At 39.5% G+C, this 12,248-nt stretch overlaps 1 protein-coding gene across 9 annotated transcripts in view; it reads left to right on the top strand.

The window, feature by feature from the left end:
• LOC111416512 (serine/threonine-protein phosphatase 4 regulatory subunit 1-like) overlaps positions 1-12,248 on the top strand; it is a 94,062-nt gene that overhangs the window by 46,096 nt on the left and 35,718 nt on the right. Inside the window, exon 1 of one of the 9 annotated variants that reach the window (XM_071201610.1) lies at positions 4,974-5,044. The exons of 7 other annotated variants lie outside the window; for them this stretch is intronic. In XM_071201610.1, coding sequence (XP_071057711.1) covers positions 4,989-5,044 — 56 coding nt within the window. In that variant the 5' untranslated portion in view covers positions 4,974-4,988. Of the gene's footprint in view, positions 1-4,973; positions 5,045-7,559; positions 7,846-12,248 lie in introns of those variants that run through there. One more of the 9 variants, XM_023048559.2, reaches the window with a different exon arrangement.

Below are 12,248 nucleotides of genomic sequence, written 5' to 3' on the forward strand. Positions count from 1 at the left end.
AATTAATACCTGTCATATATCTTGCGGGAATATGATGAGTGGCCCGAAGGTACCACGCCTGGACGCTCCATATATGACGAGACAAATTTTCGATATTGCAGTTATAATGGGTATTACGGCCGGATCGTTAGCACGCAAACATTCTTGTTGTTTTATTAACCTCTAAATTCTTATTTGTAACGGGAAAATGACCATTGAGAACACAGCTCCTTGTGAATGAACAATGTTGTATGGCGCCACAAGGTGCTAATTGCAAAGAAGGCAGGGCAAGTGGAATGCTAATTTTTAGTGTAATGACCTCGCTTTAACCCAACTATCAATATTTTTTTTTAATCTATTCCAATATGATTCCGATAAAAATATAACCGGACTCTAACAATCCTAATGAAAGAATCAAAGTAGCAAATCTTGTGTACTTAAATATTTAAAATTGATTATCACCGATTCTAACATGTTGGTAAATTTTGATAAAAAAAGTATTTTTTCTTCTTAATTAATACGATAACCAAGAACTTGTTTACGATCTCTTTTTGGGCCAACTATTCGGCGCACGACTTATGAATTCGGAGCCATGGGATCGATTCTGAGAATCGGAGCAGTTTCGCATCGGAACAATGGGTCTTATTACCATACGTAGGTGCCGCCAAAGGGACGTCTATAGGGTCGAGGGTAGGTAAGCGAGGATCGGAGGTGCCGAAAAATTTATGAGCCCTTATGCTCCTTGAAACGGATGGAGTCAAGGATTACAGTGACGGCGTGGGTTCCAAAAAATGTTTTTATTATTTTAAAAATTAAGTAATTAAAATTACTTAAAAACGATTGTTTAAAATGAGAAGAAAAAATATTATCTTGTAATAAAAGAATAGACTTTGGTTTTTTAAGGAATGAAATAAAATGTGCGCCACTGGTTTGCCATGAAGCGCCATCCTCCATCGAATCGTCAGGTTCAAAAAGCTAAAAGAAGAGCGGTCGTTCCCATGGTTCTTGGTCGGGTCTTTTGCCGCCACTGGCGACAACAGCAAAGCGATGAGGAGAACCACAGCGCCCCGCGCAGGAATGCGTGTGGGGTCCTTCCCTCTCGCCACCGCCACAGTCGCTTAGGATTACTGACCGCGTTTCCAAGAACTGAAGACGGGAACCGCTTCAATAATAACACGCACTCCGTCCGCACTCTCACGCGGCGTCCGCGCGAGTCTCTCGGGAGGCACACAAGAAGACGAAGAGAAGGAGGCGGCCGGTTCACGCCGCCACCACACCACCGCTGCCACGCCGCGAAGGATTCCTTGGCGGCCACGTCAAACGGACGCTTGTTAATTACCGCGGGATAGACGTCCAATTAAGGCGGAAGGTGGCGGGTTGTACGAGAAGAACCTCTTCTCTCTGTTTTTCATCTCTTCAACGGAACGTTTGTCGTCTCGCTTTTTCCTCCAACCGGCTGGAATGTAATATCTGAATTATGGCTCGACGGCGATAATTTATAATTGTTTTGGGAACAATGCAGGACCGCGAGAGACCCCAGCTCTCTCTCCCTCTCTCTCTTGCGCTAAACGCACGTCCGGGCTTCTAATTAAACGGTTACGTCGAGTTTTATGCGGTCGGCGTGCGCCTCAGGCTCGTTAGTTGCAAATTGTTAAACGCTTTTGCACTTGTTGGTTAAAGGGAAATTCTACTTTAGTTGAAGCACTTAAATGTATCTGAATCTATAAATAAATCGATTATAAACCATATAATTAACTATTAATTCCTAATGTCTTCTCGAGGCAAAGATGAAGGTGTTCAACAAATTGACGACATGCATCAACAGTTTAGCTGGTATAAATGTGAGTATAGTGTGCTTAAAGCATGTCGGTAAAAGTATTGAAAGAAAGTTATGATCGATGGGTCAAAGGCCTTGCTAAAACTAAATAAAACCAACAATATGAACTACCCAGAAATACCTAATAGAATTAGTAGTGTTCATTAATGTAGTAAATCCGGACTGCTCGTCATTTATTAAATTATGCTCTTCAAGATTTGATTTCAAGGTTGGATTTAAATATTAATGGATACCGACATTGCAGTTAACAAATTGTGAAGATACAATTAAATGCCTAACATCCCTTATGAGAATCGGCGAAGGAGGATGCGAAAGGCAAGGTTCTGTGTGAGAAATTGTCTGAGCTAAAGTTGTACAGCGTTCGAATAAGATCTAATAACGCAATCCCCCACAATGTGCTGGACAGATTCTTTTAGAACTCCGCAGTCACACTGAGACGTTAGCATCGAAACTGAAAGCTAACGTACTCCATCATATCATTCTTCATCATTACTTAGATCGTCCTCTTGTCCACTATCCCAGTGGTGTCCATTCTATAATTCTCACACCTCTGTCTCCCTACACTCTTTGCAGATGTCTCAGCCGTGCTATTTATTTTGAGCTTTAATGTGTCTTATCAAGTCACCATCCATGACTTGACCTAATTCGTAGTTCATTCTTATTCCCACATTCCAGCACCATTTTGTATTGGTCTATTAACCTTTAGCGGGCCGGGATTTTAGGTAACATATTGTCTGAAGAAAATTGATACAAAATGTACTTCATATGATATATTTATCATATAAAGGGTTTTCCAATAAGAGGTGTTATTTTGAATAGCCCGTTATTTCGGTAGATGTCACTTTTGAAGCTGTCATTTTTTGACATTTGATAAGTAAAAAGTACGCCATTAATAAAAATGGAACGATACACGCTTCAACAACGCATTGAAATTATTAAAATTCACTATAAAAATGGTGAAATTTTGGCAGAGACGGTTCGTAAAACTCGAACATTTTTGGGTCGTCGTGAAGCACCTTGTCGGACCGCAATACAGAAAATGGTGGAAAAATTCGAGCTGTTGGGACAAGTTAGTGACGTGAAGAATAAAACCCGTGCACGTCGCTCAAGAACAGCCGAGAATATTGCTGCTGTAGCCGAAAGTGTTGAAGAAAACCCAGGTTTGTCCATTCCTCGTCGTTCTTTGGAATTAGGCATTCTACAAACGTCATTACACCTTATTTTGCATAAAGATTTGGGTCTTAAGGCTTATAAACTTCAGTTAACACAAGAACTCAAGCCGTCCGATCATCAACAACGTCGTGTCTTTGCTGATTGGGTCGTTGAAATGCATGAAAATGATCCGGAATTCCATCGAAAAATCATCTTGAGTGATGAGGCCCATTTCCACCTCGGTGGCTTCGTCAACAAGCAAAATTGTCGCATCTGGGGCTCGGAAAACCCAAGAGTTATTGTTGAAAAGCCTCTCTATCCTCAACGTGTGACTGTTTGGTGCGGTTTATGGTCCGGCGGAGTCATTGGACCTTACTTTTTCGAAAATGAGGCTGGAGCAACAGTTACGGTGAATGGATTGCTCTATCGAGAGATGATTGATGATTTTTTATGGCTGGAATTGGATGGTATTGATGTGGACAACGTTTACTTTCAACAAGACGGTGCTACACGTGCCACACAAGCAACGAAACCATTGATCTTTTAGGGGAAAAGTTTCCGGACCGTGTTATCTCTCGAAGAGGTGATTACAATTGGCCACCGAGATCTTGTGATTTAACACCTTGCGACTTCTTCCTTTGGGGCCACGTGAAAGAGAAGGTGTACGCCAACAGCCCAGTGTCGATTCAAGACCTCAAAGATGGAATTCGTGAGGCTATTGAGGACATAGGGCAGCCACTTTGCAATTTGGTTATGGAAAATTTCATGGAAAGGATATTGTCCTGTAAGCGTGGTCGTGGTGATCATTTGCCTAATGTTATTTTCCACTATTAACGGCATACCCTCTTTTTTATAATGAAATAAACATCCGGTCATTTATACTAAAAAATGGCATTTTTCTTTGAATATCAAAATAACACCTCTTATTGGAAAACTCTGTACAAAGTACTGACAAAGTACTATTCGCAAGATCAGTTTCTCAAAGACTTTTTAACTTGAAACTTCTCGCTTGAGATTGAGAGCAATCCATCGTTGAAACATCGTTAGATATTAAATTTGTTTAATTTTGTTTTACTCTTATCGTATTTGAAAAGAATTGTGCCAGGAGTATCCTTTGTATAGTTCGTAGACATTCATGGCTGATGTTATAAGAAATAAAACATAAATATCCAATTAATATCATTTCCTAAAAAGAAAATACTTCTTCACTGATGTTCAGGTTACATTTTCGGGGACATTTTGTGCTGATGAAAGGCAGAATGATCCCACTTTTATACCATAACGTAATCGAAATATGTATTTCAATGTCCACAACATGCACATTGGCAAGTATATTGTGTATCTAAACCACTCTAGTTGCTTCCACCTTAGTTCTGGTGACTTAATGATGTTTAGGGATAATAACTAGGGATTTTAGAACTTATTATACATAATTTTTGGTATATTTTTGATAAAGAAATCGATAAGAAGCTTATTTTTATTAATCTCATAGTAAAAAAAATGGTTAATTTTCAGATATTTTAATTAACATAAAAAAATTGGAATCTCATACATAGATTACTATGTTCGTTCTGTTTCCGAGAAAACCAATTTAAATCTGCGTCAACAAACGTCACCGTTTCGAAACAATAACATAAAAACCGGATGACGTACAACAGCGCCACCACCATCGACCACGACGACGTTCCATTTCGTTGTTCCGACAATGTTATTTAGTGCAACTCACTCGGCTTCGACCTTGCGGCTGAAGGCGACTGGTGTCGCTGCCAAATGAAATCGGAAATAGTTTGCGGTTGTGCGCAAATACGTACTTACAGCGTATGTGTGCCAGTAAATACGAACGCATACGAGGTGTTGTTATGTATGTAGTTTGGGGGGTCATACATGTTTGAAACGTCGGTTTCAATCCATTCATGAAGTGGATTAGAGCGATAAATACGCGGAAAAGCGGTTCAGCTCCGTGTTTTTGTTTACGACAGAGACGGGGGCCGCATACGCGTTGCCGTACTGACGACATCAAATGCGTGCGTCATTACGGGAGGCCGCGTTCGCCGCCGCCGCCAAATACGATATTATGTATGTATAACGAAACTGCTTTATCACTATTGCTAGCTATCGCTCGTGTTTTAGGAAAAACGATGTAAGGGGAAACAGGCCGACGTCACGATTTATATATTGTAGCTTTTTCGTCATTTGAATACGTCAAAAAATATTTATAACATTTTTTGAATCGTACTATTTTAACGATTTTAATCTCAACCATGTTAATAGCATGAGGAAATAATGTTGTTTCTTCTTGCGCTAGTTGATGAAATTGTTAAATTATTTTAAAATTGGAATTGTTTTCTGACATCAATAGTTTTGAGTTTTGTATTAGGCCTTTCTTAAAGGCTTCCTCTAAAAAACGAACCGTTACTTTTTGGCAGTAAAGTTGTTGAACCAGGCGATAAAGGGGCACACGTGCATAGGTGTGAATTGCTTCCGTAAACACGGGATACGTGGACGGCAACCGGCGTTGTTTGAGGATCGCCTTCGTGTCGTAACGCACTGTACTAACTTTCTGGACCACCGCGCACGCCGTTATTACCCAATATAATTTACTAAATTGGAACGTTCTCATCTTATATATACATATAAGTAAAAATCGTGCTCAGTGTAAAGGACATCCTGTGACGACACAACATTTTTGCACTCGATTAACGGCTCCCTTATGCATATAGCACTCGCTTGTTGAATACAAATCGAACAGAATTCCTGTCAGCAACACCTCGTTACAACTCGCGAATACTTGGATGGGCAATAAAAAGTCATAATTTTCTCTAAACGTCAGCCGTCCAGATTCCACAGAAAGATTAAATTATCGCGGAAACTCGCTAATTATGTTACTTCGCAGTAACAAGCTTACATTAACATTCTTGGTTGAAAATTTCTGCTTATAAATCGTTATCAAGGAAACCCGATCCATTGGCGCGGCGTCCGAGTTAAACAGTAACTATTAATTTTTTTAGTGAGTTAACATATCGTATTTCTCCCGGAATTTAGACGCAGTCACTATATATTCGATAAATAAACCGGAATCATTTAAATAGTAGAATTTTGATAACCGTTCTAAGAAGTATAATCCGTATTTTTTTTTATCATTTTAGGTTATGTTACACTATATTAGCATTTTTTTACTGTTAAGTACTAAATTTATATTTTAAGTAAAGATAGACGAATAAAATACTCTGAGAGCTTTAGTAATTATGCAATTATTGATATGAATATTAATTTTCGCTAAATTTTTCATAAATTTCGTAAAAGCCTATCAACCTTATATTGTGTATCTCTGTGATCACTCCAAGTAAACTTACCAACATTATTTATTACCGTCGATTTCTTACCCAATCCTTCAGCCTCATGAGATAATTAAGAAATTTGCTTAATACACAGCAGGTCTGTAAGTCTTATAGGGCCGAGTTAGTAATGTTGGCCTACATCGGAAATTTTCTCTTCCACCTCTCAGCATTGATCATTTCCACTTCATAGTCTTGCACATCGTATCCATCTTCACGTTTTTGCAACACTCTCTCATTTATTTCCTTGTCTGTCATTATGGCGGGAAATATTCCTTCTTTATTTATTTAGTAGCCTCCTGTCTACATTCTTTGTATATGTCCGTACCGTCTTAGTTGGTTTATGTCCTCTATTATGGTGTATGTTACTCCCACAATCTCGCTGATTTTATCGTTCCCTTACTTTATCGTTGCCATACTTCGCAACTTTATGGCATTATGTTCCATATTGTGTTATACATTTAATGCTTATACTTGTTCAATATATACTTGGCGCATTCTACAGTTCAAATTATTATCATATCCATTTTTTGCCGCTATGAGAGTCTGAACTCTCTCTGGCATGCTGTTAATTAAAAACACACTGTCTCCTGAATTTAATGCTGATAATTCCACACATTACTGATTATTTGAATAAATCTTGTTTTTATTGTGATCACCTCTTTAGCCACTTCTCTCTTTATCAGCTCAATTACTGTAGTTTTTTTCTGTCTTTTTATGTATGGTGCTTATAAAGGCTGTGTTCCATTCTTTTGGAATTGGTTGACCGGTTAGGCAGTTCTGGAATAATTTCTCAAGTTGATCGTATAGTTCCGTGTCATCGGGCCGGGATGTTTCTGAAACTGTTGCTGCTGCTGAGGTAGTTACTAATATTTGCATATTACTTAATGATTAAGATTTGATAAAACTTATAGCCAGTGTGGTTTTAATGCAATTTTTATCAATATTAAATTTTTTGATTGTTCTTAGTATATGATGAAGTTGAATTAAGTTAAGCAAAGTGATGATTGCAAATCAAAACGTTTCAATTCGTAAGTTGATTAATGATACTTTTGAATATAAATTCTATTAACGAACAGAAACATTTTCAAATGACTGTAGAAACCGTGGCCGAGCGCCTTCGCACTCGTTAGTTCTACTTCCGGGCCAGTCCATTGCTGGAAGGCCGGGTGGGGAAGCGAGCCCCCACTTTGACTGCGCCCCCCCTCTCTTCACCCCAAGCGCCATCTGCACGTTTAGTACGTCCGTTCCAGTCGTAGCCGTAACGCCAATCGTAAGCTAATGTGGCGCGACTCGTATCTATCGTGTAAGGCTCGCGAATCGACGCGTTCGGGGAATAACTCGTCGGGAAAAACATTATTTACCCAGTTTTATTCGATTTAATTCCAGTTATTCGACCAGTGTTTTTTTTTTCGTGTGCAAGCGATTTTATAAGAATTCTAGTTAACATTTTTCCCAAAAATGTTGTTATTTAGTTCAAGAGAAGAAGTTGGTCCAACGATGAAGGATTACCGCGACGGTTTTAACCGGACCGCGCTGGAGGTAAGGATAAAATTTGATCGGAGAGTGCGATGACCCTTTTTTACATACGCCGAAGTAATTGTTCGTCTGCGCGCGTGCGTCGCGTCCGTTCCTAGCCGTCTGTGTTCGCGCGTGTGTATGTGTACATGTGAGTGTGCGTGCGTGTCGTCGTTTTCTCTAATACGCACTTCTGAATGGATGACGTCAGTCGAGGTTAGGATGCGGCGTAGTTCCTTCTTTGAGCGCGCGTTTTTCCTCTCTTAACCCGGCCAATGGCACCCAATGTGAACCGTGATGATTAGGATTGAAGCTCGTGTTCTGATATCGCAACTTTTTCTAATTTGTTTTTGTACCACTCTTCTGTTTACTTTTAGTATCTAAATTGGGCTAAGCTTTTTACTTGAGTTTTTCTGTTACTCGATTATGAATGGGTCAGTTATCTCGGATGATCATGGGGGGAACTATAATTATTGACGGTACCTGAAGGAAATGGATGCCCACGTCGGTACGTTGACCTCATTTTCTTGGTCGCGTCTAAAATAACTGCAAACTCTCTCTATACGTTGCGGTTTACTTTGATATTTTTGGATGGTCGTGTTTAGATATATACTCTAACATTGAGTTAACTTTTAATGTTAATTTTTCGATTTCTACATTATATATACATATGGAGGTTGAGATTAACTTATATATAAATCTAATGAATTTATTTTCAACGTTGACCCAGAATAATAAACAATCTCGTTTTTGTTTAATATTGAGAAATAATGTTATCGAATTTTCCGTTGTTTGTTTGTATCCTTAACGATTCTTATAACTTAAAGTAGTTGAAATTGAGACGTGTATAAGAAATGAAAATTCTTTTACTACGTAGGTACTACAAGTTCTACTCCCGCGTGGATCAGTTCGCGTCACATCCTGTGCGCTGGTGGCGCCATCTCCTTCCGTCCCACCGCCGCCGTTCGTCGTTTGTGCACAACAAACAACAGCTGTCGCCTGCCTGCCCACACGGCGTTATCGTACTTTTATCTCCCTCCGTTCGCTCTCTTCATGGCCTCCTTCCTCTCTTCGCCGCCGCCCCGCGGTTCGTATGTTCATTCATGATGAACCTTTAAACTTTAATTCACGATATGCTCTCTACGATGTTTCGAAACGTACCGCGCGATATATAATACATATATAATGATCAAAACAACATTGGCGCGGCCAATTTTCTATCGTCGCAATCGTGGTCGGAAATTTCATTCTCCCGGCTGAAAAAAAGCGAAAGACTATAAAGGGAGGGTGAAGAGTGTAAAGGGATCGGCGTGGAGGGCCGATGTAATGAAGAAAGGGTGGGGAGCTTTTGGATCGAATGGAAAATGCGGGCGCGCCGCTGCGGTACGCGTGCATAAGAAACCACGAATCGAGGTCAACGTACTACGACACACATTCTTCGTATCAAGTGACTAAAATCCCACACGTAGACAAAGATAAATTCATTCATAACCCGCGAGAAAGAAACGAACAATGCTGAGGAGTAGAGATTATAAATATAGTACTGGTGGTGGTTATTGCTGTTGTTTGTCTTGTCTTTCTTAATGAATGCCCCACACTGAAAGTTTTATATATCGAGACGGCGAAGGCGGAGTTAATGTTTTATGTTTACCATTGGAAACAACCAACGTTCATTCACTTATTGAAGAAAAAAATATGTATTTCAAAACTTTGTTGATTTAATTAATAAATATATTCTCTTAAACGTATAATAAATAATCTAACTTTAATGTTTGCGGTATTAAATGACCAAGGTCAGTAACGACACATAAACAATCCAGATTCGCCAAAATAAAAAATAAAAAAACAACTACGAAATATATACAGCGATAACTTCCCTGATATTAAATTCTTTCATACATTTGATTTAAAATGTAAGGGGCAATTAAATATCGTCCATACAAAATAACTTATCGAGTGACACCGATATAATTCGTATTTCGAAACATCGGAGGTTAACCGATTATAAAAATGTACAACGTATTTCATAATGATTAAGGTCTTATATCAGTACTGTTTTTAAAAAATAAAAGAAAAAAATATGTGATAAATTCTTCGAAACAATGTCTTTTTTTTTTTTTTCATTTATGCCAATTTTTTATTACCAAGCTCAATAGAAACAACGGTAATTAAGAACAGCGAACGCGTAGCTAATAACTCGTAGAACAATTATTCACGATGACGTCATCGTTAAAACACGCTTGGAACGTTGAGACAGGAAGTTATCGGAAAATCGACGGGGCGACCTTGAAACCGGAAATCGTCATCGAATATTGTTCGCTCCGTCCGCGTCCCCGCGAACAATTTTCGTCGACGGTATGTTTTCGATTTTGAGAGTGGCGCGAGAGCGCTTCGTCGTCGCGGCGTGCCCACACAACTCGCGTGTCTCGAACCGACCGCGTATAACGGCTCCGCATTCCGGGGCCCGGCGGTCCCACGGTATGGCTGGCTGGCTGGCCGGACGCGGCGGCGGCGGCCCGAACGGGTGGCTGCCTTTGGCCCACATGGAGAGAGGAACGCAGGAGGACCGTTAACGCAAAAAGGAAAACCGAAAACGTCGCGACGCCCCTTTCGAAAACATGTATACAATCGCAGATTATTTTAAACTAGGTCAACGTGTTATGAAAAAGAAAAAAAAAACAACAACCGAGTGTTGTTTACTGTATATGGGTTTGATATTATTAAGTCTTGAGATATGAAATTTATTAAATAGGTTGTATTTAATAAATGAAGTTCAAAGTATTGTCTTTACAATATTATCAAACCTAATAGGACTACTATATAAATATATATTTATTAATGTCCTTTTTTCGTTGAAATCGATACTATTATTACTCGCACGACAGTTTCCTTTTCTGTCCTCCTTGAACGACGAATAAGGAGGGGACGCCAAGGGGATCCCCTCATTTCCGGCGAAGGCCCCGGAACGCGCACGCTCCTCCGGCGCAGCAGCAGCAGCAGCCTCGGCAAGCAAGCAGGCAAACGGCGTGTGTATGTATGGCGGGAACGGCGAAGACCGGCCGAGGTTGTTGACTGGGCCCTGGTTGTTGTGATCCTGTCTGCGGGTCGCATTCCACCATCCGGGTCACACATGCCAACGGAGGCTACACGGTCGTGCATGCGTTGGCTCCCACAAAATATGACGAAGTTGTCGTCTTCGTTTGTGTCTGTGGATGTTCCAATCGGAAACTGTACGGTTATCATACACAATTATTGTTTCCTTCCTTTTTTCGATTTCCTCTTCCGTTTAATGCAAACCATAGAAATGTTTTTGACGACAACCTTTTTCAGAGATAGAGAATATATAATGTATTTTAATGTAATCAGTAGTAATATTATTGTTGCGGGGGTTGAAATTTCATAATAAATGGCTGATATGCCTAAAGATACAAACAATATTCAGAAACCTTTATAAGATGAACCGCTACTCGAAGATATGGTAAAGGTCGGAATAATAAGCTTTTCAACATTTACGCATCCTTATCGATTCAATGAAATAATGCATGCAACAAAACAAGATTTATTTTTTTATGATTTTGAAATTTAATATTGCTGGTGCACTAGAGACGCAATTGAACGAACGCAGAGACAACCACAAATATTCCAACCACCAGAGTATCTGAAGATAAATTAGCGTTTCGTCAACCGCATACAAATTACAACCGCGGACAGCTCGAGCTTCTAGATTTCATTGTAGAGTAGAATCGAATCATTCATTACTCAAACAATAATGGATGAACAGATTATAATGGATCGTGGCCTGGCTTGAAAAAAGTTGAGCATATCATTGATGACTCACTCTGTGATTCTTAAGTCCGGATATAATAATGGGCAACATGGGCACAGTCAGATCTGCCTAATGATGAATGATATAATACAACGGATAGATGTGTCATGATCTTGTATTTAAGTAATATAATTCATTGTTTTTGTTTTTAGAGCAGATTAACCTGAATGTCATTCTGGATAATGTTCTGATTTGGCATCATATGTGGTGAAGGGTTGGCAAAAAGATTTACCTTGTCTTTTTGCAGTGCTTGAGTGTGGTTCAATCTACTGCCTTTTATCATTTTTCAACTTGTTAACATTAGAAGATGCTATAAAACATTCCTGAGGGCATTCCCCAACATTATCTTTAGGTATAAAGACATTCCTCTAAATTGTTTTTGTTGCGACTTCGTTGTTGGGCTTGGATCTTCGAGCTATATCTATAGGTAGCATGTAGCTGCAATCTCATTGAGTTTATGGCTCTTAACAGTTTCCTTGTCTGCGTCCGCATAGCTCTGGTACCTGTGACACTATATAATATAGGTCTTTGTGTACCGGTATCATTGGATTCAACAATAATATTGACTCCATGTATGCGTTAATGTAGAAATTAAGGATTT

The sequence above is a fragment of the Onthophagus taurus genome, chromosome 1 (assembly GCF_036711975.1).
Source record: "Onthophagus taurus isolate NC chromosome 1, IU_Otau_3.0, whole genome shotgun sequence".
NCBI lineage: Eukaryota > Metazoa > Arthropoda > Insecta > Coleoptera > Scarabaeidae > Onthophagus > Onthophagus taurus.